The sequence below is a fragment of the Zosterops lateralis genome, assembly GCF_965231275.1.
Source record: "Zosterops lateralis genome assembly, chromosome: 13".
NCBI classification, from domain to species: domain Eukaryota; kingdom Metazoa; phylum Chordata; class Aves; order Passeriformes; family Zosteropidae; genus Zosterops; species Zosterops lateralis.
The window spans coordinates 3,738,725-3,765,636 of record NC_139773.1 but is presented as its reverse complement, the minus strand read 5'-3'; the positions used below and the strand labels follow the sequence as shown (position 1 = coordinate 3,765,636).

At 39.6% G+C, this 26,912-nt stretch overlaps 1 protein-coding gene across 2 annotated transcripts; it reads left to right on the top strand.

Moving 5' to 3' along the window:
• Positions 1-26,704, top strand: RAB8B (RAB8B, member RAS oncogene family). Of its 2 annotated transcripts, XM_083870571.1 has the most exons (9): positions 1-197; positions 16,328-16,388; positions 17,426-17,486; positions 18,868-18,945; positions 19,367-19,456; positions 19,953-20,018; positions 22,087-22,137; positions 22,599-22,623; positions 22,754-26,704. In XM_083870571.1, the coding sequence occupies exons 1-9, from the start codon at positions 74-76 to the stop codon at positions 22,897-22,899; spliced, it is 702 nt and encodes a 233-aa protein (XP_083726697.1). In that variant the 5' UTR covers positions 1-73; the 3' UTR covers positions 22,900-26,704. The 2 variants fall into 2 exon arrangements, with proteins under 2 accessions (XP_083726697.1, XP_083726696.1); XM_083870570.1 differs by having other exon boundaries at positions 2-197; positions 22,599-22,859.
• Positions 26,705-26,912: the final 208 nt, after the last annotated feature.

The window sequence follows — 26,912 nt, the reverse complement described above, 5'->3', positions numbered from 1 at the left end:
CAGGCCCGCCCTCCCTCCTTCCGCCCCGCGTTCGCCCCCTCCTGCTGCGGCGGCGAGCGGAGCCCAGGCGAAGATGGCGAAGACTTACGACTATCTGTTCAAGCTGCTGCTGATCGGGGACTCGGGCGTGGGCAAGACCTGCCTGCTCTTCCGCTTCAGCGAGGACGCCTTCAACACCACCTTCATCTCCACCATCGGTGAGGGGCCGCCGCCATCCCGGCGGGAGAGGGTCCTGCCCGGGGCCGAGCGGGAAGGGAGGGAAGGGAGAGGAGGGCGGGGGGCACCGCCCGTCTGGCTCCCCGGGGCCGGGGCCGTGCCGGGCCCCGAGCGGGACCGGGGGCCGGGGGCACAGCGGGGGTACAGCCCTCGGGAGGGATCGCCCGGCGGGGGAAGGTGCCGCGGCCCTGGCGGGGCCCGCAGGGTGCGAGCGGCTCCCGCAGCGGCCCCAGCGCCTCCGTGCCCGCCCGCAGCAACAGTTGTGCCGGGCCGGGCCGCGCCGCCGCCGCCGCCGTTGTTGTGCCCAGCCCGGCCCGGCCCGGCCCAGCCCAGCCCGGCTCGCAGCCCCGGCCTGGAGTGAGCCCTGCCCGGCCCCAGCCTCAGCCCAGCCCGGCCTCGGGCCGAACGGCGGCTGCCGGGGCTCTTCCCTTGGGGGGCGACTCGTGTTTAGGTGCAGATTTTAGGAAGGTGGTGGAGGGCAGGGGCTGCTGGAGCTGCCCGTGGTTCGTGCCGAGCTGCGCGGTGACAGTGACTGAACGCGCTGGGCAGGTGGTTTCAGGTCTCAGTTCTTCCCTCCACACTTGTAATGCGTGTGTGTTACTCGTGGTTTTGAGGTTTAAAGTGGTTCTGTACGAGCTCTCAGTCACCTACAGAAGCCCCTTAGTGACTACATAGAGGAACCTCCTCCATAAAAGTTGAATTTGGTTTGTTTCTAAGCTTCACGAACCTTTTTTAATGACAGTGAGGTGTGATATATCAAAGCAGGTTGTTGTGACTCATATTTTTGTAAGATTTGTCAGTTTTCAAATACTCTGCTGAAATAAACATAAGTGAAATTTTCAAGGCCTTCGCTGAGATAGAGTTGAATTGAAACTGCGGTGTGGCAGGACTTGAGGTTTGTGTTCAGCTACCTGTAGCTGAGGTGACTTTTAAAGTGAAATACACCGTTTTGGGGGTGAAGGGGAAAAGTGCAGTGGAGGTTACGAGTATTTAGGAGGGCAAAACTAATGCTGGCTTTAAAAAAACTAACACAAAGAGAATGAGTAGACTGTTGGAAAGAAATTGCTTTAAAGGTAAGGGGAAATAGTGTGTGACGTGTTTTATGTTACCCTAATGCCTTATGGTTTTCAGACGTTTTATTGTGCAGAACTCAGTGCACAAGGAAGAGAAACAATCTTTATTTAGGCACATGTGATTGACTAAATTAGGTGTGGTGTCATTTCTAATGCTTTAGGAACAGTTTTTCTGCATTTTTCTGGCACATTTGTTTTCTCTCTGCAACCATTTTCAAAATGCTGTATCAGTAACACCAGCTGATTTAAGGCCTGAGTAGCATTTTACCTTACCAGGTATTACCCTGTACCTGTGGTAGAATAAAAGGCTTACTAAACATGAATAAATGCTGTATCATAAAAAAAAAGGGAAAAAAAAGCCTACTTTGGTGCTGTGCTACTTCTTTATACTTCTAAAGAGACAGCTAATATAAATGGGTGTGTCTGTCTTCCAACCATTTTCTTGATGTTTCTTGAACTGCTTAGCCCCTTGATAGATTTTTTTTCTCCCCTCACTGATTCACTTTGAAGTCTTGAGGACTGTGAATATGTTACTTTTTCTTACCTTATTCAGTAAATATAGGATTTGCTCTCATTTCCTTCCTTTATATTTGTTTCTGCAAGGGCCTTATTTTCAAAACAAGTCAGCTTGGAGAAACTTACTAATAACTGAGGCGTATTTCTGATTCCATAGGGAATAGTTGTGATTTCACAGTTACGTATTCCTTCTTATAGTTCCAGTCCCTTTTTATTTTTTAGCAAAGAACCTCCAAACAGGAAAGTTGACAGTGCAGGAAATAGTGAAACTGTTCCTAAAAGTGCTGACCTATGCTTGAATAAAAATACTCGGAGTTTTTTCAGTCTTCCTCACATATTGCATGTGTTACTTGTAGGTCTGTCATGTGGCTGTAATCTGTTCTTGAAAATGTGCTCTCATGCCCTTTCTGTCTCTGTCTTTTAGTGGCTTCTCAATACTAGTTGATTTTACAGTCATAACTGGTCCATCTGATGAGCTTGGGGTAATTCCATTTTTAACAATTCTGCATTTTTTTTCCGTGACTGTTAAGTCGTGGTTAACTGGTGTGGAGGGAGGTGCAGGGATGCAGCACTTTTCCCAAACAGGCTGCCTTGCCCCCAGTTCAGGTTTTAAGGTCCCCACATTAGCATTCCTCACTGAGTACACAGAGTTTTCCTGGAGTATGAGCTGTTTGGTTTGTATGTTCTCCATGAAGTGGATTCTGCAGTAGGATGGTAATTACGGTCTGTGTTCAATTAACAGTGATTTTAATTGGTATGTGTGATATTATATGCCCTCAGTTCTCCTCTGGTGTGTCTCTGCTAACAAGATCAGACTTGGTTTTACTGCAGAAGTCTAAGAAGGTGGATGTTTGAGATGTGTTGACATCAAATTCTATTGTTTAATCTTACGTAGTTACATGTTGTTTGTGAGTGAGGTGAATCATTGAGATTTTTTTTTTTTAAACTATGGTGGGGTTAAATTTTTGACAGTTTCAACTTTTTTCTTAGATTTTAGGTCCAGAAGTTGAAACAATCTCCGTTGCCATGATGAAAGGGCCCACATCATATCCAAGTACCAGATAACTTCCTTATAATTTCCCACTCCTATTGTTCTTTAGTAGTTTAACCAGGGTTAAACTACAGCCCTCAGTTACCAAAGCAATGAAAACACTTCCCGAAAGGAAAAAAATAAAGTAGGAGGGAGATATGGAAATACTAATTTATTATAGAATAATTGTTTTACTTCTCCTCAATGCTCATATTATAGAAATAAGTCAGTAATGAATTGTAGTGTCATTGTGCATGGTTTACTGGTGTTGTACTTTGCAGATTCCCTTCTGTTTTGCTGTCATGCAAAACGTGCCTGTAAGGCTACAACGTCCACGTAGATTGCTTGGAGGTTGGGAAACGCTCCTTTGACTTTTCTCCTCGAGACTTTGGTCGTGCTCATAATCATAATCAAGGTTGTCCTGGTTCGGACAGCAGGGACTTCCAGCCTGGTGTCCTGTGGCCAACAGTTGCATAAGAACTGTGATAAAAGTGCAATGCATATGTATTTATAATTCATCAGCCTTCTTTTATTCTTTTTTTGAGTGACTATTGGTGTAAGAGCCTTCATGTCTTTGTCTTCACCACCTGGCATAACTAATGCCTTCAGCAGACTTTGCTACCCATTATGAGAAGTGAACCAGTGATCTCTGGGTTTTCAAAGCCACATATTTTCACTCTGTGGAAGCACAGACTGGCCTTAAGCAACTTCAGAAGCGACAGGTCCTTGCCCTTCAGCAGCTTTTAATTTTTTATACAGGGCTCTGTAGCTCTGTCAGAATTTCTGAAAGTGCTGGCAAGGCATAATACTGCTGTGGTCCCTAGTGAGGATCAGTTTTTCACTGTGAACATGGGCTAAAACTTTTTTTACAATGAGGGTGTGTTACGTAAGATTGCGTTGTTTAGTTTGCTTCCTGAGTGGAAACTTCTGCTTTTGCAAACTTCTACATGGAAATTAAAATGCAGTTGAGTCAGCTCTTTTTCATACTTAACCACTCCTAAAGCAAAACCTATCTTGGAATATCTCATGTGCATTTTGCTAGTAGTTTCAGTGTGATACACAAGAATTAGAGGCATTAATTTAGCAGTTTCTAAGTATCTTAACTTGCTGTTCAAGTAGGGCTGTCTGGTAAAACTGAATTTGGCTTATCATTTGAAATAATAAGGTTTATTTTTTGCATTCCTTTCAGCTTTTTTGTATCAACTGGTTTCTATGAGAGTAAAGTCAAATCTTTGTAGCTGATAGCATTTCTGATTTAGTACAAAGGCTTGCTGACAGAAACAAAATTTGTCGTATTTATTTTTTTAATCCAGGATGATATCAGCATTTGGCAGGAAGCTGCTCATGAGATAGTAGTGTATCTGGGAGTTGAAACCATTTGTTGATTTTACAGAACTAACTTTTCCTTAGTCTACATCTTCCAAAATAGGACACTACTCTGGCAGGCAGGCATGGGTGTGCTGACCTTTGAACACTTAGATGAAAATCCTTTGTCAAGCAAAATTATCAGCTTCCCTTTTGCAGTGAAATTTCCATGTTTGTGATGTGTAATGGAAATTCTTTTAGTGCATTTCTATTCTTCTTCACAGTTACTTATTTGTATGATGGACGAAGGACTGGTTGTTGCTTTGTTTGGGTTTTTGTTACCCACCCTCCCATTAAGCTTCAGCATTTCTTTATCCTTATTCAATCAATTTCTTTTGGGCTTCTCCAGATGGTCGGAGTTGTAGAAGAAAACACATCAATGATAGATGAGCAGGGAAGGGAAGGCAGGGAAGCATCAGGAAAGCATTGTCAGGAGTACTTTATTAATGGCTATTACTGCAGTCAGATTATCATGTGGACTTTGAAGTGCCTGAGGTGGGTTCACTCACACTCAGGTGGAACTGTTACAGGTATCTACAGAGTGGAAATGTGTGTTCAAGGCTTGTGGGATCAGGGACTAGGGTGTTTCTTTAGGACAGGGTTTACAAGGAAAAGAGAAGGCAGTTTTGTGGAGGTAAATATGAAAGTGGAAGAACGATTCTATTTTCAAGGGCAGTGGTGGGTGGTCAGCAAGATGATATCTTGATGTTGAACAGGAAGTTGTAGCTGAAGGTATTGCAGGTTAAAAGCATTAAAGTTTCTGTGTCTTGTAACTTTAAATTTGATACTAATGCCTAGCTGATAGCAAAGGACATCTTAACTTTGATTTTCATCTGCTGGTGAGGTTGCATTATCTTACTGTATTCTGCAACAAGCCTACAATGGAATTGAAATTGTTTGGTTTTTATTAAAAATGCTGCTGCAGCTTTTGTGTTGCGTGTTTTACTCTGAAACAGTGTGACAGATGTCTGAGTGTTGATGCCTATTCCTAATTGGCAGATGGAGGTCTGTCTTGGTTATGTGTTACTGGTTATTTGAGTGACAGGAGGGCAGTTTCGAGCTGCTTTTGTGACTTGGTTTGAATGCAAAGTTAAGAACACAGACTAACTTTGAATAAGGGTAGGAACAAATACCTTGGTTGGTGGATACAGGCTTTGAGAGAGAGATTGAAGACACAGCTTTTGTTTGGGAATTTTTAATATACTTTTTAGGATGGATTTCCTAGTCTTTTGTTAGTAGGGCATCCTTTTAATAGAAATACATGTTGGACTGTCTTACTTCAGAATGTAACTGAAATTCATAATAATAAGAAGAAGAATACATGCAGTGTTTGTAATGATGCTTTATTTCATGTTTTGTGGTAGAAGTTAGGGGGTTTTAATTCAAAGGATATTATATTGCTTTTTATCTTTAATTAGATGTTACGGTAGCTTAAATGTCAAGACATCAGTCTGTCTAGATACATAAAATAGCTCTGATGCTTTTCAAATGTGGATAAACTAGGAGTAATAGTAAGATCAATAAAGTTGAACTGTGTCAGGCTTTTGTACAGAGTTAGAATCATAGACTCAGGATATCCTGAGTTGGAACAGACACACAAAGATCTTCAAGTCCAACCCCAGGCTGAACAGACCAAGTGCCCTCAGCTGTTCCCCATGAGGTTTCCCATCCAGACACTTCACCATCCTCATGGTCCTCCTTAGGACCCTCTCTCAAGCTTTGTGCCTTACTTTTACTGTGGGGCCCAAAACTTGATCTAAAAGCTTTTAATTACCAGAGTCTCAACTCAAAACTTAGGTCAGTCACTTCCTGTCCCAAGAGAGGTTGCAGTGGGTTTTAATTTAGTGCCTTTTAGAGGGTTTTTGACCAGTAATTGCATCTAATATTAGTTTAATCTTGTGGTTTATGGTAAACTTTCCTGTTAAATATAAGCTATGACACTTTTAATTAGATTGTATGTAGTTAAAGGCAAGTAAAGTACTGCATGTGTCAGAAGACTTCTCTCCTAGGGAGAACAAACAGCTGACCAAGTTTAAGATGTGTTAATTTTGCTGCCATTTTGCAGACTCTTCTGCTTTGGGCACCAGAGGAAAAAAACCCTGATGTTGATTGTCAGTGGGATCCTCTTATATGTATGGCAACATCAAAGAACATGTCAAGCAGGCTGGTCACTAGTAGGAGTCTGGTACCACATCTGGAGATTGGGAAAAACAGGCTGAGCGTAAGGAATTGGGCAAAGCTGAAGTGTCTGTCAGCCAGGGAGCACTGCATTCCCTCCCACAAAATCCTCCTTTCTTCCACCTGCCAGAGGGCAATAGCCTTCCTTTACTGCATCTAAATATCTTGTCTGTACGGTGTGAGTTCTGCTGGGATTAAAGATGGAGTATCTGAGTCAACCCAAGTATGGAAAGGAGGAGGAAGATACAGTCAGAGTAACTGCCTGGGAGAACTTCTCTGGCTTAGCAGAAGTGATGTAGAGAGGAGTACTTGGAACATGCAAAGCAGGAAAAGCAGATGAAGAAATTAAAGAATTAATTAAAATGAGTTCATTAAAAGAACCTTGCATGATGTAGGGGAAGAAAACAGCTATGTGCCAGAAAGACAAGTATGGCCCTTCTTAATAAATTATGTGGCTGTGCCTGTCAGTATAGGTAGTAAAAACCTTTCAAAAAAAGGTCTATTTTGTCATTCATGTAAGAAGTTAAAACAGCTCTTCTTCTCTCATGTCCTTAACTTCCCAAACAAGCAAGCAGAAGAAAAACCAAAACCCTCCCATGCTTACTAATCCCCATGTTAAAACATGGGTTTAAAATAGCCTCTGATGAAAATGATATAGAGTGCTGTCTATAAAACTAACTTCTGTAACTTTAAACCTTCTGCTTTGACTTTTTGGCCTGATTTTGCTGCCTCACTAGGTACTTTCTACACTTGCTTCTAACACAACTATATTTCAGACTCTTAACAGAAATTCCTAGGTTAGATTATTTATTTTAACAAAGATAATTCTTGGTGGATGAGACATTTTGCTCTTCTTGGATCCTTTCAAACAGAGTAACAGTTAAAGCCAAGAGCTGTTTTACTGATATTGTTGATATGTGGTTTTGCTTTTTTTTTTCAATTTTTATGTTCCTGATAATACACATGTTCTCTGTACTTTTTCTTCCAGTGTAACCAGGTCTATGCCCTCTGAAGTGAGCGAAGTGTTTGTGCATTCCTATAAAACTTCCCAACATTTCATCACTTCTGTCTTTACAGTGGTCATGTGTCATTTATACCTGCTCTAACATTATCCATTTTAACTAGTTTTTATCTCTGATGCTCTTGTAGCATCCCTGAACCTCTCATGGGAGTGTTTGGCAGGCTGAGTTGTTGGGCTGTAGCAGTGATCACCTGTCCATACCAGCTGTTCCCATGGTGTTTTCCATACCTGTGTTAAATCTGAAGCTGGTGGGGTTTGTATGTGGTGCCAGTCACAGGCAGGGCTGGAACAGAAGGTACAAAGTGCATTTTTTGAACTGTGTGAGGGCATGTTGTCTGTAAGCAGTCCTGGACTTGGCAGTTCTTGCTTTGCTTTGTGAATCCTGGGACACTCTGTGGGCTCACTTTTCATGTAGCACTTCTTCATTTTTAAACAAATGTTCTGGACCCCCAAAAATCTATTTCCTCACTCTGAATAACTGCTTCATGTAAAGTCCTGAAACTTTTAAGAGGCTTTTTTAAAGATGTGGCATCTCCATTTCTCACTGGCCAGACGTATCGATTTACCAGGACCAAAAGTCAGGGAACAAAACCAATCCTAATCTTTTTGACCTGTTCTTATTGTCACAGCTGAAGCTTGGTATAGGAATAATAAACAATGAAATTTAAATCGTGGTGGCAGGGCAGTATTCATTGCATGGGACTTTTTTAATAAGCCATTTTTCCAACCTTTTGGATTCTTAAGATGCTAGCTTTGGACAAAATAATTCCTTTTGTCTTTTTCCTGACAGCAATATTCAATTAGAGTTATTTTGGTTAAAGGCATAATTTCCTATGTTTTCTACACCTACAAACATAGATAATTTACAGACAAGAGATTTGGGCTAATTTTTTCCTGTTACTGGAGGTTCCACTTTGGGGTTGGGGTTTTTTTTTCACTTTTTTTTTTTGTCTTACCTATTAATTTATGCTTTTGATAAGGACCAATCACATGTCATCTTGTATTAAGCACTAGACTTCTGAAAGAAGAATTAAATTTTTGTATTCATAAGCCACCTTCGAGATGGGGAAATCCGGTGCTCATACCCATTAAAGAACGTGGCAGAGGCGTTTTTTTTTTCATGTTGTAGAAAGCTGTACACTGCACATCCTGGAGACCTGAGGGAAAGAAGAGCTTCAAAGTAGATGAGGGATGTGCAGGTCTCCCACAAGTGCGTTACAAATTGGGTGAGTGTGGGATTGGGTCCCTGGGAGGTCCCTGCAGGTCTTTCTCTTCCAGACCTGGCCCTGGCTGGAGTGTGGCATAGAGAGCAATTCCTGTCCTGCCGTGGAACTGCAGCTGGTGGGGTGACAGCCTGCTCAGGATCCACACTGGAGCTGCTGGCAGGAAAATTGAGGGTTACCTCTGGGTCTGTGTCAGCTAGGGCTTCAATTTAATGCCTTGTTCAATAGAATGTGGGCTCTGCTGCTCACAGGAGGAGAGATCTGGCTGGGAGAGCCTGTGCTCTCTCTCAGGTTGTGCCCTCAGTTGTTGTTACACATGGTGGTGGTGAGCTGAATTGTGAAACTTGTGAAACACAGATGAGTGAGTTCAAAGGAAAAAAGGATTTGGTTGTGACACCTGGTCCTGGCGGTGCCTCCCCCAGTTTCCTGTGACACTAAAACCTCAGTTCAAGTTTGTTGGCCAGTTTTAATATTTGCTGCTCTCCAGTTGTATGTTGGCTTGGAAGGAATATGTTCTCTAAGCAACTAAATTAATGCATTCCTCTTAGAGACAGTCAGTCTATAAATAATCCTTAAAATAAACAAACTTTGCTGCCTGTATCAATAGTACAATTCTAATCTATTTAAAAATTATTTTAGATGAAATTGAGTTACCATCAAGTGTAGCTTATCTTACATTCAGAAGAGAGTAAACTAATTTCTGTGCATACTACTTTCATAGTATCTGGATTGTAAGCTCCAAAATACATTCTGCAGGGACTCAGACCTTTTAAAATTGGACTCCTGTGACACTTGATAACTTCACTCATCAAGTAGTGTTAAGTTTTGAGTGTTATGTTGTTTTATAGTCTTGAATTTAATATTGAGTATTTTTGGTGTTTAAAATAATGCATTTCAAAGGTTGCTCAAAGCAACGTGTAAATTGAATTCAAAACTGAAAGAAGAATTCCAGTGTTCAGGATGTTGCTGTGTCCACACTGAAGCACTGCAGTGCACAGCTGTGGTGGCAAAAGCCATGGTGTGAACAAGTGGCTGAAGAGGATTCAGATCTGAGTGCGGTCATCAGATCACACTGTAGGTATTGAGCTGTCAAAAACATGGATGTTTCCAAGGTTGGTCTAATTCTGTTGATTATAAATTGTATTCTGAATCCCCTGTTCTCTCCTAAGCAGCAAGTAGCTTATCTTAGGAAAGGAAGCTTAGGGTGGCAGTTGTGCCATGGCTGAGGGGACACGTGCTGGAGGAAGTGGCAGTTTGCTTGGCACCCTGAGCATCGAGCTGATCTTGGTCATAAGTCTCAAGGAAACTGCCTTATGTTACACATATACGTGGCAGCTCCATTCTTTATTGCCTTACCTGCTTTAGTCATTTGTATGTATTTGTTTTGCCAGTGTCTGGACTTTGAGAGCCTTTCTGTATCAGTAACTTCCAAGGTGCAAGACACTGCTCTGTGCCTGGTTGTGTGGAACTGGTGTTGGGTTCTTTGTGTGGGTGAAGAGTTCGATGAAGAAAGGCCAGTTAACCTGAAGGAGCCTATTCAGCCCACTCGAGGTTACTGGTGTGTTGTGGATTCTTGTGGGCTGCCCAGAAAGAATGGAATACAGTTTGTCCCTTTAAATTGTGAAAGAGCAACTAAAAGTGGTTGCACTTGTGTTTAATTCTAAAATAATTCATTTTACAACTGTTGAAAAAATGTTGACCTTTACCCTGGTGTGGTGTTCCATGTTAGTCTGCTGTACTTTTGAATGGGTGCAATAAAAGACTACTGCCTCTTTAATTTACATACTGATACAAGACATTGCTGAGATCATCTGAAAATTCTTTGCAGATGTTACAAGGGACTAAAGCTAAACGTTCAAGTTCAAGATGATTAGACTTTGTTCTTTTGTATGAGGCTGCATGACACACTGTTATGTTGCAAGGGTTCTTCACCCTGCCTTTTACAGTGATCTTGCCTCCTACTTTGTAATTTTTTATTTTTACTATTATTATTCTAGGAGGATTAATTTAAAAGCAAATTTCTGAAGCTTCACTTATCTACCTTTGTAGATTAAGACAGTATACTGATGTAGCACAAGAAAATTTTCTCTTGAAAACCACATGAAATAATAATTGTGTATTTAATCCAAACCTCAAGAACAACCAAAAAAAGAGTAATCTCTGGGTAGGGTTGTGGGGAAAGTCTGTGGGAACAAATTGATGCCCCTTAGCTGTTGGATACATAGGAAAAGAACAAGTTTCTGGAGTACTGATCTGTAGGTCTGTCCATGGAAGATGATGAACCTGTTGAGTGTGTGGTGGCAGAGGTGTGTGATAGGACCCTCCAGCCCCTCAGGGTGTGAGATAAATGTGCTGGCAGCAGATGATGCTGACGCAGCTGCTGTGTCTCAGGGGTGACAGCCTTGTGCTGGTGCTCTCAGACTCTTGGCACCCTTGGAAGGAGGAGCAGGCCAGCAGCAGCAGCTGTAGCAGCTGTGCCAGAGGAGCTGTTTCCCAGCTCTTCCGTGCAGCTTCAGCTGCTTGCTGTTCACAAGATGCACAGCCTGTAGGGAGAAGTGTTTTCTGAGTAATTCTCTCCGAGGGTTCAACAAACAGGGTGAAGCATATTGATTTTCAGTTATGTGCTTCTTCTCACTTCCTTTTTTTAAATTTTTTAAAATATATTTTTAAGGTAAGTTACAAATCTGCTTGCTTGGTCCAAAGTTGCTTTTAATTCACTTAACCCAATGACTGCAGAAAACATTTTTCTTTCTTTTTGTGTATCTTAAGACTCTTCCATGTCTTGCAGTAAAGAATTTGTAAGATGTTCTCTTTTTCTAGCTCAGCCCATTGAAAAAAAATCAAAACCCCACAACCTCACATATAAACCAAGTAGGCCTGAAAGGACGAATGCTGTTAAGTTGGATCAAGCCTGGCTTGAAATTTAATGCATACATTCCCATTTTTCCCATGCTAATTTGCTCAAAAGGGTAAAGAGACTTTGTACCTTGACTCCTTCCCCCATCCTTTTTATTGGGGTCTATGTCCAGTAGTGGTGAGTGCCACAAAGTTCTGCTTATCACAGAATCCCATTTTAAAAGAAAATGTTTTATTTCCATTTCATTTTTCCATTCTTACTTCCAAGCAGTAAGGTGAGTTTTAGACAGATAGGAGGACAGCTTCTTTAAGAGGGTGGGGCTTTTATTATATGCAGGTCATGCAAAACAGTTCCCTTTTTGTTTTAATAAACTGTGGTGCATCTTTTATGTTCTTTGATAGATGAGACTAAAATAAGATTCTTCTAGCAAGCTAATCTGGTATTCATTTTTTCACAGCTTCTTTGCCAATTTTTATGTCATTGACTTCTTAAAATTTCTTTGGCTTATATATTAAATAAAACCAAAAGGTAAACAAATTAAAATGCTAGTACATTGAATACTTTAAAAAGAAATGAAGTATTGATTTGTCAGAGATGGAGCAATACTCTTTGGGCTAGATATACAGGCTAGTGTATGCTATCAGAGATTGATGTTTATTTACATCCTGAATGGTGCTGATTTCCTGTCTGATTTCTTGCTACAGCTGCACACATAAGGTCCTGCTGCTGCAAACTAGTTTTGAGCCACAAGAAAAGTTAACTTAAAATACTGGTGAATTGGATGATAAAGGTAAAGATTAAGAATTCTAATATTTGCCCACCAGTGCCAGGACCTTTTCTTTTGGCTTGTGTTTTTTTTTGGGTTTTTTTTTTGTGTTTTTTTTTTTTTTTTTTTTTCCCTAATTTGTATAAGTTTCTTTTCTGTCTGCCTTTTACTGCTTGTAGAAAACATTCAAGAGCATGATCCTCCCAGAAGCATTTTGCTTTTGAGCAGACTGAGGTACCAAGAAACCTTTACCTTCAGGAGTTATTTTCTGGTACAGTTGGAACATCTTACTGGCTCCAACCAGAATACTTTGCTTTGGTTTCTTTGGTTCCTTTGTGCTGTAGCATTTTCTGCAACAGCAATTTTGTTGAAAAGAAGAAACAAGACAATCTGTCCAAGCAGTGGCACTATGTAGGGAAAAGTTGTAGTGGAGTCCTAGCTGGAACAGATAACTGTAGCATGAAAAACCTGAGATATTGGCTCTGATGGCGACAGGGTCAAAATCAGGGTGAGGGAAGAACAAAAGAGTAACAGTGATGCCCTGAGAGTAAGCTACTGTTCTAAACACTAAAGTAACAAAATGAACTTTTTCAGCCTCCCTGCTCAGTGTGTCCTTACATTCCTGTAAGAATTGCGTCAGGCTGGTTTGTTGAGGTTCATGGTAGAAAATCACTTGGTACTAGAGCTGGAAAAGGAACTGCTCCATATGTGCTCTTGGGCAGTCCTGCATGTTTACTATTGTAGTACTGGGAGCTCTTTCTAATATTTCACAATGTCTCTTTAAAATTATGGCACTGCAGCTTAATTATGGGTAAAATCTGCCCAGGGGTGTTGGAATAAGAAGAAACATAGCTGGGAAGTGGAATAGGGGAAGAGGTAGTGGCAGAAGGGCTTTGGGGCATGAGAGGGGTATGACTTCTTGGTTTAAACCAAAAGAGGCCAGGTGAGGCCAGTCTCCCTGGCCTGTGGCATTTGGCTGTGTGTCACTGACCAGGCATGCCCTGAATTTTATTAGCTTTGCAGAGCAATGCAAGGTAGACACAGCAACCTACAGCTCCCATGGTTTTCTGTGAGAGCCTTCGTGTGGCACTGACCATGCTGCCCAGTGTATTCTTAGCTAGGGTTTTGTTGGAAGCTATGGAAGGAAATACTCTCAGTAAAGTGAGGAGAGAGGATGCATCCCTGGCCTATAGTTAGCAAGGATCTGGAAAGGATTTTGAAGAACAATTAGCTCTTAGCTACTTTTACTCCATGCTGCAAGGGAAATGCAAGCAATTACAGCCCTAACTAATGTGCAGCTCAAATTGCACATTCTGGGTTCTATCCTTGCAGAATGCAGGTTGTGGTTCCTGCAACAAATGCTTATGTATAGCTCTGATCTAATTTACTGACATGCTGGGTGGGCACCAGTGTGTCAGACTTTCATGTGACAACTCCACTTCAGCAGTTAAAGATAATTATCCTGTTAGCATTTGTACTCTTAAGAATTAATCTGAGTGTGCATTTTCTAAAAGCTTCTAAAACTTAACTTCAGATGGACATTCACATGTTTCTGAGGTTTTTCTCCTTACTGGAAAAACAGCTTTTCATGTTGCATTTTAAAACTTCAAGCTGCGTGATCTTTTGCAATCAAACTTGAATTCACAAATGACTCCTCTTGATTTGTCCTAAGTAACTTTTCGAACTTTTGTATCCCAGTGCATGACTGTGCAAAAGAAGAACGGATTAACAAGAGAAATCTTCCGCCAAGACTTATTAGTGTTGAAATGCTGTAGTTGTTGGAGTGCTTTATGTGGCGTAATTTCGATGTAGCTGTAACCAGTGTGGTTTGTGCTTAGCCAGGCAGGAGCGCTGGGGCGGAAGTGGCAGCACATGTCACCAGCCTCGCTCCGAATGTGTGCAGCTCACCACTTCCTCATGCTGAAGTGGAAGAACAAAAGAAACATCAGTTTTCTAGCTCATTTCTAGCTCTAGCTCATTACCCTCCAAAAAGTTACAGTTGCAGAGGTTCTTACAGCCTTTCCCTTTATAGTCTTCCTTTAGCTTTGAAATGAGTCTTAGAGAGTTTTGTTGAAGTTCATACTAGAAATCTTAAGTTCTGAGAAGATACTTTTTGTGCAGGTCCTGACTTTTAGAAGCCATCAAAGGAGTGGTTGTATAAATCATTTCAGCTGCAAGGGAAATGAGTAACCACAAGAAACCAGTCTGTGCAGGACCTGGATCGGTGCACATGGGAAGCTTGTGCTGCAGTCAGGAGTCCTCCTCAGAAAGCCCTACAGGAGTCTGTCACTGACGTGTCTTGGCTTCAGCAGTTCACAGTACAGGCAGAATTCTCTTTCTGAATCTAGTTTTCCTTATAGTTGTTTCCTAAAGCTTCAGGCCCAGACACAAATGGACTTTTAAAACTGATTCAGTTTGCTGTTGCCATGATAAAATGCTCTTTCCAGAGAAATCCGTATTTGTGCTTTATAACCTTTGAGGCCAAAACAAAATCTATTCAGAGCAAAGGTTATTTGTTTTCAGACCTGAATACAATTATCTGTGATTTCAGCAGCTGTGATTGCACCTCGTTAGGAGAAAAATCTTTACAAAAGGGAGGCAATATCCTTTCCAATGCAAAATGGAAACACTTGTCAAAATTACAAAGAAAGTGCAGATAATTCTCATATCATTTTTAGAAGAGTGTGAATTAATGAAAGTATCTTTTCCCTTGTAAATCTACCAGTGAGTCTTGTGAAATTGCAGTTGTACTAGTGATCATAGCATTTTAAATTAATGTAATTAATTTTGTATGCTGTTTAAGTGCTGATGTGATGTTTTTGCTTATAATTTGTATTCTAACTAATGAGCTGAACTATGTATCCATGGCACATTAAGTGGCCGAAAGTTGTTCTTTTCAGTATATTTAAATGATAATATTGCATGCGAGAAGAATGGCATTCAAGTAACTAATGAACATTGATATTTCATATTCACTTTCTGCTGTGGTATAGTAAAAACTCCCATAGCTTCCTGTTTAATGGATGGATGAATTCTTAAAACTAGAAACAGCATTTTTCCAGATAAGATACTCTTGATAATTGCTAAGTTATATCTTAAGAAAGTTACTTGTTATTTAGTTGTAGTTTGTAAAAGATGAGGGTGAGTTAGGAGAAATTAAATAAACTATTCAAGATGCAGTGAAGAAAAAGTGGGCCATTCGTTTCCATGCCAATTAATTTAGGGGGTACTGTCACAGGACTGAAAAATCTGGCAGTCATGTAGTAATGAGGCTTGGGCAGTCTCAATTTGGCCTGTGTTGTAATACAGATTTAGAGATCCAGAAGTTAAAGTAGTTAGGATTATGGCTAGTCTTTTTGGAAATCCATTTCACCCCTGTAAACCTTAAAAAAATATTAAGCCTTTCCAAATTATTTTTTTCAATCTTTTTAAAACATACAGTTTAAAATCTGAAATTTATTTTCAGAGTCAATCTGAGAACTGATGGGCTACCATGTGGAAGTATAAAGGGGAAAAGGAGAGAAGTGTTTTCTTGGAGCTTCCTAGAAAATCTTAATTGCTCCCAAATGAGTATTCTTGAAAAAGGAGTCTTATATCCCCTGTGTTGTATTACCATTTACTGTGATGTCTGATTAGATTGCATCAAACACCAGTTTTCAAAAGTAGATGCTGGCTTTGAAAAGGAACTAAGGGGTCACAGGGTGTATTTTTAGGAGCCAGAGCTACCAGGGAATTGACTTACATTGCAGGGACTAGTCAGATGTTCAGGAGAAAAACACAATCATACTAGTGACCTTATTGATGTAAAATGGAAGGATTTGGAGATCAAGTCTTCCTCTAATGATCTTGGCTAACTAATAGTGAGTCTGAGTTTGGCCTGCTTTCATTGTGCAGAATAATTTATCTTTGTTGGGTGCAGCTGAAAACCTTTGTGCATTCTCAGCACTTGCAAGTGTGTGGTAGAAATGGCAGCTTCAGAATAGTTCTTTTGACTAAGTTTGCCCTTACCAAATTGCCAAAAAGAAACTGAACACTTCCTTTTCATTAACTGCAAAACTGAGGAGTATCTCTTTCTCTGGCAGGAATCGACTTTAAAATCAGAACAATAGAATTAGATGGAAAGAAAATCAAGCTACAGATATGGTAAGTATTCCAAAGTAATTCAGTTTTTCAGTGATTTGAATTCACTTTGAAAAATAATGCTTCATAGCTTTTGAGCTTCAGGGTACCAGAAGTTTCATACCTTTTATTCATTGACTGTCCATAAGGTTTATGCTTTCTTCTGGCTTGCTCTTGGTTCTGCTTCAGTAGCACTGGAAGTATCCTATTCACATGCAAGCATTACAGCAATTTCCTATTTTATCAAAAGGTGTCATCTTAAATGCGCTTTTAGCGTTTCCATGTGGAGGAGAAACATTAACTCAGCAGCTGTAAGCTAAAGTATGCAAACCAATAAAATGTAATCTCCTCTGGTACTTTGATACCTGGTTGTACTCACCAAGGCACAGGTGAGTGATAATGCTCCCATTCCTTGCATGGTGGCTTAGTAGAAACTGAATCTCCTGAGCCAGAATCCTTGTGAGTAAGAAGATGCAGTGCCAGAAGTGGCTGATAAATTTTTTCTGCCTGTAATAAAGGTTAAAAAAAGCTAGGTTTTGTCAGCCTTTTGAGGTTCAGCTCTCCTGAGGCGTGACTGCTGTCCAAACACTTGGGTCTGCTTCACTCACAGACAGGTTCTGCTTTCAAGTCACCCAGGACAAAACGCCAGCACCCTGAGGTGTAGTGACTGACCTTAGCAGCAAACTGTATGTGACAGTGCACTATCCTGAAATATTTTATTGCTGTGTGTTTTAACTTCTGTTTAAGACAGGACTTTTCAGATCAGAGCTTTTTTGTTTGGTTGTTTTTTGTTGGAGGGCAGGCTGTGCAGTGCTGAGTTTTATTGCTTGCATGAAAACTGGGGTGGTTTTGTGCCATGTTTCTGGTGCTGCTCTAACTGCTGATGTGAGGAGACAAGTTTTGGGAGGGAGGAAGCTGCTGAGGGCTGAAGAAACTGGTGCAAACAGCCAAAGATGTGTTTTTCCCAATGAACAAGTATCAATGCATTGTTACTCTCTTCAATAAGACATCTCTAAGTACAGATGAGTGTAAAAAAAATCTTTATTTTCCCTGACTTGTAGGGATACAGCAGGCCAGGAGAGATTCCGCACAATCACAACAGCTTACTACAGAGGAGCCATGGTGAGTGCCCACACCTCAAAAAACCTAAACACAACCAGTGGAACTGGTTTGCTCTTCCTAAGTTTGTGTCGTGGAAGTCTTCCACTGGAGGACTGGATAATTGTGCCTTGAGATGTGGGGAATGAAGTTTGTGGTTTGGTTGGGGGTTTACTGTTTGTTTGTTTTTTTTTTTAAATGTGCTGGTACTCGGTCTAGGCCTGTTTTTTGTGATGAAACTTCCAGCCCTATTGTCTTTTTAAATGTAATTAAAATCTCTGCAGATTTTAATAAAACAAGTTACCAAGCTTTAATCAGATGGGTTGGTGTTTTTTAAAATGCAGTCAAACCCTTTAAACACTTGAAGTGTTTCAAAAGTGGATAATGAATTATTTTAATATTAAAAGTGTGTTTCACTGAATTGCTTTTCCTTCAGTCAGGAGAGAATGCAAAATCTGGCTAGAAATACAGTCACCTGCAACACCTACTGTTACATTTTCCTCCACTGAGGGTGACTTGAAGTCACATAATTGACTTAGAGCCTGCACCCTTGTGGTACAACACTTGTAATGGTTCTTAATGCTATGATTTGAGATACTACTTATGTTGGGACACCTTTAATTTTGACTTGATGGTTACTCCCTGTGCTGCTGTTTTAGGTTCTTGCTGCTTTGTATGAACAGATCTCTGACATTCATAGGCTGTGGGTCCAAATAACTCCACCGTTACAGACCACAGGGAGAAATAATGGTGGTTGTGGCTCTGTATTTGAGCTCTCCAGAGCCTAAAAAGGCTTTGGCAGTGACCTGATCTTCTCCCAAGTCCATGGCCAAGGACTTCTGTTTGTCCTATGAGGAATGATAGGAGATTGCATCTCCTATCATTCCTATGAGGAATGATAGGAGATGCAATCTGTCCTTAATGCAGTGGCTCTGTGGTTTCCCATGCTTTGCTAACTGTTGAGATCCTGTACCAGTGTATGTACAGAACTGTTGGAAAGAGCTAAAGCTTCTGGGAGAGCCCCAGGGGTGAAAGTATCTGCTGGGCCCAGCAGATTGGAGCTGACAGGTTTGATATCCTGCACTGCTTAAAGCTGCTGCATCTAAATACAACTTTAACCACAGAGTCCTGGTTGCTGGTGTAGTAGAATTTCCAAACTTGTCCTGACTATAGGCTATATAATTAAAAGCTTTGTAAAGATGGTGTGTTTGACCTCTAACAGTAGCAAAAAATGTTGAACAGTAATATTTTGGGTAAATTCCAAGCCATGGTGTAATGCCTTGAGAAAAGACTTACCTATAATCCTATGTTGATTTTTTTTGGAACTATAATTAAAACTACAGTATACATCAAAAGCCAGCCAATAGTACTTGCTCATCTAACTGAACTTCCTAACTCTCTTTAGGGAATTATGCTGGTGTATGACATCACAAATGAAAAGTCTTTTGACAACATAAAAAATTGGATAAGAAACATAGAGGAGGTAAGTACTTCTTTCCATCTTATGATTTCCCTGGGCCAAATAAAAATCAGTAATTACTCACGTCCATTGCAGTAGCCAACAATATATGGCCATGCACATGGCTGTTCCAATATATGGCCACTTACAGGTAAAGTGTGTGCTGTTGCATTTCTAGAATAGCCAAATGCCTGTGCATGTGTACAGCCTGCTACAGGGCTCATGGCACACATTTGATCACTTACAAGTGTAATCTAGGGGTATTTATTCCAGCCTATTTTAATATTTTAACTGCTTATTTCAAGGGTCAGCCTCTCTCAGTGATGCTTTCACATTAGATAATTTCTCTAAAATAAAATAGTCTGTTGTGGAGGAGTTTGACACACAAGTTTCTTTTCAACAATGATGCACTTTGTTCCTGAGAGATTATTTTTTCTTCTTCCAGCATGCCTCTTCAGATGTAGAAAGAATGATCTTGGGTAACAAATGTGATATGAATGAAAAAAGACAAGTTTCAAAAGAAAAAGGGGAGAAGGTAAGATTTGGTAACTCACCCTATTTAGAAGCCTAATTCTTGTAGGTTTCTAGCTTCTGGATGTTTGGTATGTTTTAGGCACATGAGAGAGAATGGATCTCAAATCTCTTGTTTCAGAAACTTACATATAAAGGATGCCAGGTTTGGGGTTTTTTGTTTTTAAATAGCACTTAGCACTTAACAATCCATATCAATAAGGATTCTACCTTAATGTTCTTTTAGAGCCTAAATAAGTCTTTTGGTGAGAAATTAATGTATTTTTTTTTGTTTTGTTTTAACTTTATATGAGGGTATGATGCGTTCTAATACTTTGTCTAATTGTCTTTAATGTTCTTGAAAGAGAAAACAGAAGTGAAGCTTGCTTGATTTGAATTTTAAAGCTGCTTGTAGCATACACTGTCTGTTCTGTTCTGAAGCTATTGTGAACCTATGTGTGAAACATTCCTTTTATAAAGGAACTTCAAAACCACTGAAAAACTTTTAACCTCTCTTCCAGTTAGCAATTGATTATGGAATCAAATTTTTGGAGACAAGTGCAAAATCCAGCATAAATGTGGAAGAGGTAAGAGATGGGTGCTACACATAGGTGTTTCTTGAGTTACTTCTGTGGAGATATTCTCCATGATCTGCTGGGCTTTCTCACCTGACCTGGGACCTGGAGTCCGAGCTGTGCTCCTGGATCTACTGCTATGATCCAACTGTTTCTGGTTTTCTGGTAGTGTCTGGAATTGTTTTTAAAATGGGTGTCAACAGAGTGGTTTACTGTGACTGTAGCAAACAGTTGCTTTAGATGTCTGTGCTTTGTTAGTTAAATTTCAAGTCCTTTTGGACAAGGGATAGGTGTAATTTTAGAACAGAGCCTTGTGCAGGAAATGGGATTATTTACTTTCAGGATAACATGCTACTGTGTCACAGAGCCTTCAGGTTACAGCTAAATACATGCTGTGCAGATGAGGCTGAAAATTTGTGAAATAACCTGGAACCTGTGAAATAACCAGGTCATAAGCTCATGTTAGAGGAGGAAGAAGATTCACAATGCTCTTTATAGATTTATAATCTATTTTCCTGCAAATAAATGTTGTGCTAAACCCACAAGATCTCTTTGAGAGCATAAGGAAATGGAGTCAGAAGGAAAAGTGGCTCAAGTCCAGTCTATCTTACTATAAATCACTTGTATCATCTCAGGGAGGGTGGGAGGAGGATCTGAGCTGTATGAGAAATGTGCACAAAAATTATTTAAAAAGCCAGTTAAATTAAGATTTATTCATTCAACAAAGTAGACTTGTGTTGCCCTTATACCTAATAATTTAAGTCTTTCTGTGGGATACCCTTTAAGCATCCTGCAAACACCTACTTAATTCAGCTCATGTATCTTACAAATTAACTAGAAACTAAAGGCATTGTTACTTTAAAATAACAAGAAGGATGTTGTTCCAGCCATGGGTTTTTTTTCTGATTGGGGGGGGTGATTGTTATACAGGATAGAGTTCAAATGGAAGGATCTGCATCATGCTGCACCTGGAGTAGCTTGACCTGATTTTCTGTGTCCTTGTGGTTCTTAGAGCAGACACTGGAACCATGAGGAGTCAATACCAAAGTGGATACCCGAGTTCCTCTGGGGGGTTGACTTGCTCTGTCATGACATGGCAGTTTCATTTTAACCCCTGCATGTCATGAATTGCACAACAGTAGTTTGTGCTTACTCCAAAATGTTTGGCTCTCTGAATATTTTTTTAAATTGTCATGTGAATAGTGAAGAAAGCATTAAAAAATGCAGCTGGTGTAGGCATTTGGCAGTCACTAATGATTTAGTTTACTTTCCACCAAATACTTCACTTGCAGGGAATTACACAATTGTGATATTCTTGGGATCAGAAGTGAATTAATTTGTTGTGATTTATTTACATTAAATGAGTGCCTGTCTTCGGCTATATTCCAAACACAATGAGAGGGGAAGTGTTTATACTTCTTACATTCTGGAACTGTCCTTAGATTATTAGGGTCTCCAGATAGCCTAAAGCCTTGCTTTTTCCTGCTCCTGGAGAATTGCAGAGTTTTCCTGCTATAGAAGTTTCTTTGCTCCTTCATACATTGAAATCTGGGATACTGAGTTTTGCCAGAGTACTTATTCATAATTTTTTGTTTTGTTTTTAATAGATATACTGGAAGCTTAAATAACCTTATAGAGTAAAGCTTTTGGAGGACAGAAAGCAAGCTAACCCTAATGTGAATCCCCAGGCTTGCCCTTCTCAAACCTCTCTGGGTTCCTAATTGTGATGCACAGTTCAGCTTGGGAGGGGGAATAAAAACAGGACTAGTACATTCAGCCTTGTCTGCACCTGATTTTTCTTTCTCCCTTCAGAAGTATGCAGTGGGAAGGTCTGTCCACTTGCTTCAACGATTGGCAAGATGGAGACTAAAAATAAATTGTTTTTTCTGCTAAAGCATGTTTACTGAAGTTTTAAATATACAGATACTGTACATAGACAGTCTTGCAACTCAAAGTGCTTCTAGTGGCCTGCAGAACACTGTATTGTTAATGTATCTGGCTATTCCAAGTTTATCATGCCCTTTAATGTGTCTTGTGACTAACTCTTGTTTGTTTTTTCTTTATTTCCACTCCTCACCAGGCGTTTTTCACACTTGCACGAGACATTATGACAAAGCTCAACAGAAAAATGGTTTGTATTTCCAATTAACATACAAACTAGATATAGCGAGAGGACAGTTATCTTAATACTGAGTAGTAGCCCTACCAAAAAACTCCTGGGGATTACATTAGTTACTAGATCAAATTTGAGCAAAGAGGGATTTATCACACATTATTACACATCACTGCATAACTATTCATTATTTTGCATGAACATTAACTTTGGGCGGCCTGAAACTGATGTGTTGTTCCAAAATGCAATAGTGTGATCCATGTTTTATGACGTAGGCTCTTCTCCAGCTAATTATTGAGATCTGGGTTATGTAAATGTTTGGGTTTTTTTTTACCAAGTGATTAACTGAGGAGCTCAAGTTGCATCAGATCTCTGCTCTGGTTATTGCCTGGCAAGCAGAGGAAGTGGGGAGGGAGATGAGGAAAGGTAGAGATGCTATTTTCTGCATTTTGTGATGGTGACGCTCTTCTCTCTTTCAGAATGACAACAGTTCGTCGGGGGCAGGTGGGCCGGTAAAAATAACAGAAAATCGATCTAAGAAGAGCAGCTTCTTTCGATGCACGCTACTTTGATGAACTTCTAATGATAAGACTGCAGCACACTTAGAACCTTTTCTGCTTCTTTGAAAGCACAGGGTCACAAAGCCTCAGAAATAATACCACCAAGCTGCTGCTGAGAGCTCCATTGAACGTAGACTGCGATACACAAACACCAAGTGGATTTTGCTCACTAAGCCTATTGACCTGTCAGGCTCTTCTTTCTCAGATATGGAAGCTATGAAGTGGAGACACAAATGCAAGATTTAACTTGTTTTCCTTTTTTACTTTCTGTTTTATTGCCTGTTGCAAAAGCTGCTATGTTTCTTTTAACTTTGCACATCCATATTGGCCTCTTACTGCCTGTTACAGCACAATCTTACATTTGTATTTGCACAGTTTGACTTGTAAGTAAGACTCTTAACAGATTTGTGCACAGTTTTCTTTGTCTTTTTAAACAAATTTATTTTCAAGCAGAAGAGCCAGGGGAAAAATGATGTCTCATTTCCATTATTTTCTATGCTGTATACTTGTGGCCATGCAGTATGGATGTTGTTGCTCTAAGTGATGAGAATTACTGAAACAATTGGCATTTAACGATTTGTACAGATTTTGTCTCTCAGATGCACAAATCTGTTTATGCAGAAGCTATGGCTTCTATTCTGAATGTAGTATGTTGCTTTTCTTTCTTTACCAGATTTAGCAAAGTTGTGTTCTGAATTGCCAGTCACTGTCTGATTCACAGATGCACCTTTCAGTTATTTGAATAAACACAGTGTGTTTCCTCACTTAACTTCCCTTTGTTAGCTCAGACTGTCTGCTCCTTTTTTTGTTTCTGATGAGGAAGTACACTCTGGATTTGAAATCACCACAAATTGGCCTCATCACTATCACTTAAGTGGCTTGTGGAAGCTGAATGCATGAGTTTTGAGTAACCTCTTTGTGGATTCACTTGTTCAGAAATGACTGCTTCTAAAGGTGACTTCCATTTCTACTCTTAATTCTAAGGATAGTTCATTAAAGTCTGTAAGCATTGGCACTAAGGAAGCCTCACATTAGGGCTATAATGTACTCCTAGTTATGCAGTTAATGCTGAATGTGTGTCTTTGGTCTGCTCGAGCAGTTGTTTTTTCATCCAAAACTGGTACAGTGACCTAGACTGTTAGAAGCAGAGGTGAAACATAGTTGCCTTTTTTACTCAACTGAGCATTGTATAATGTAGTCTTTGTTCTACTACTTTTTTATTGTCTTCTTCTGAAAATTTTTTCCTCAATGAGCAATTAAAACAGGTGCTTTAGTTCTGTTGGTGTGCCAAACGTGGACCATTGTAAGCTTTAACTACAAGTTTGTGTCCAGCATGTTTGCTGTTGGGGGATGGGTGTGTTCTGTCATTGTCAAAGGAAACATCTGACGTGCTTGCTTTTGCTTCACTTCGTTGTCTGGAGTTGTAAACAGTGAGTTAGTTGTTACCACGGATAACCATTTTGTTGTGTCAGGTACTGAATTTGTCATCTCTGGGTCTGTTCGAAATAGTTTGAAAGTGAACAGGCCAATAGCATTGGATGTAAAGCTTTTGATTTAAAAAGGTTTAACCTTAGTAGTAGCTGGTTGCGTAAAGTTTTAGGTGGTAATCAGCCTGTCCCCACATGTAGTTTAATAGAAGTAGTTCTTGTAACTAGATGGTGGATCTCATAAACTGCTGTTGCTGCACTAGAACAGAGAAACCTTCATATGGCAACAAGGTTTAGTGAAAAAACAAAGCAACCCTAACTGCTCTGTTGTCTACCCTTGACATTTTTCTTGGACAGGCTGAAGCAGTTATGTTTTCTGTATGGTTCAAAAAGTGCTTCTATACAGAAAGTGTTGTGACACCAATTATGAATGTTGTTTATTTTCAGTAATTTACCTCTGACTTATTTGGTGTCGTAATACTTTGATTTTTATCTCAGGGGTTGTCTGCAAACCAAAACTGACATGTTCTGTGTTTGGCACTGTTTACAGAATGCTTTGTATTGTTTTTCCTGTCTTCACTGTGTGGTTAAATGTTCATTCAATATTAGTCTCCATGAACTTCCCTTTGAAAGAGCCTGTAAGTAGTAGAGTCTATGAAGTGCTTCTTGAAGCAGCAGCGAATTGGGGTATCTGCTCTGTATGGGGGAGGGTGGGAGGGAGAAAAAACTTGCTATTTTCTTACATTTAGCTGTGCTAAACTGTACATAAATGTGAGGTAAGACCATAGGAAATTCACTTTATGCATGAGAAAGTACTGCAGTAAATATTTCACTTTGCTTATTGTTCGTGTACAGTTCATCTTTTTCTATTTGTAGAAGAATTTAATGCAATTTTGTTGTCATCTGCTGAAACTGAAGAATTCTAATTTCATGTGATCTTATGAATAAGGTAAAAAGCAGATTTCTTTCTTTATGTTTTTGCCCCCACCCCACTTCTCCAGCAGTATTAAATGGCTGAGTGGCTGCACTTTATCAGTGTGCTAACTTTTGGTCAGTAGAGACCTTTCTGTGTACAGTCTGCCCTGTCAGACGTGGAAAAATGTGCTGTATCTTAGCATGCAAATCAGCTGTATGTTTTACTGGGATATTTTAGCTATGGTTTCCTCTAGACAAGCGGGTGATGATAATGGTGTGTTCTGCCTATGCATCAGATGCTGGGTATTACAGGCTTTTCTAATATCACTATGATTGTTCTGTGCAGTCTCTGTTGTTACTTTGCTCAAGACTATATAATCTTAAGTTTTGAAGGACTCTTAACTATACCTCAGTCAACTAGTTAGTACTCTAGTGCCCATTAGAATGAAAGTCATATACTTATTATTCATTTAGCAGCAAATGTATTTCTGTTTTCTTCCAGAAATTGCCATTAACCTTTCAAGAAAGCAGACATTTTTTGGTGGATTTCAATAAAACAAAAATGCTGCTTATGCTTTGGAGTTTTAGGAGAACTTCCCCTCAGCCCCATGCCTGTGCACTATATCTTGACCAATATTTTTCTAAATGGTTTTTTTAAAAAGCCACATGAAAAACAAACTGGTCTCAGTGCTTTGCAATTTTAGCTTTCAGTCTGTGCTCAGCAAAACATGCACAAGAATTTTTTTTTGTTGAGTGTATATAGAATATGTTATTGACTTATCTGGGAGTTCTAATATTGCTAAAGCTTAAACCACTCTTGAAACTTAATGCAGCTCACTTTTCTCTTTGGGGGACAGTCTCAAAAATGCTGATTGATTTTTCAGATCTGTAGTTCTTTTTACAGAAAATATTTCCCATTGTGACTTTCCCATACTAGTCTGCTGAAGTTAAGTGAATTACGTGGATCATTTTCACAAGAGAATAAAGAAGTCTTGAATGTACATATCACATTAAAATATTGTGAAAGCATAATGATTTGAAAGTCCATCAATAATATGTAAAATGCATAAATGTGTTATTTGTGAAAATGCATCTGTTGTTTGGTTACCTGTTAATGTAATGGATTTTTTGCAATGTTAAACTTGCTAAGGATTGGTCTGTAGGTGATAATAGGTCTTTTTTCTCCTCTGTTCATTGAACTGCTTATAACATTCTCACTCTTATAAATAAAACTTGTATTTCTTTCTTCAAAAAAAAAAGCAGGATTTATATTGATTTTTCTTGTTTCTGGTGAATTTAACTATTTCAGTGCATTCCTATGGCCTTACGAACATTTTTGCAAATAAAACTTCAATTACCATTATTTTAATGCTATATAGCTACTAAATCAGAATTAAAAGTATAGTCCTTGAAAAAAATGCTTAATTTTGAAATAGAAGTGTTCTGCTGTGTGTGTTTAAGCACATTTTACCTCTGGTATAAAGGTGTAATGTGAAAAGCTCCTGCAGATAAAAGTGAATTTGTCATGTGGTTAACTTGTAAACCTAATCATTAAATGTGTATTGATGTATATAGACAAAAAAACCCAAACCCAGCTCCTAAGAAAACTTCATAGTCCAATAGTTTTATTATTTCATGTGAACTTTTTTACAATGTGTGTCTCAAATAAAAGTTACATAATGAAAAGCATTTTGGAGTATTTGGTATGAAATATTTCACGTAGTTTTTATGCAGTTGGCATTTCCACTCTGCTTTTGATAAGTTTGTTGTGGAAAGGTGTCCAGCTGAGTTGTATCTGTAAAGCTTAGTTTAACTAGTGATAAAGCACAAGGGTTTTTGTCTGTCTTTGCTTGTTCCTAAACTTCACTGGTCCTTAGAGTTGTCCAGAAAA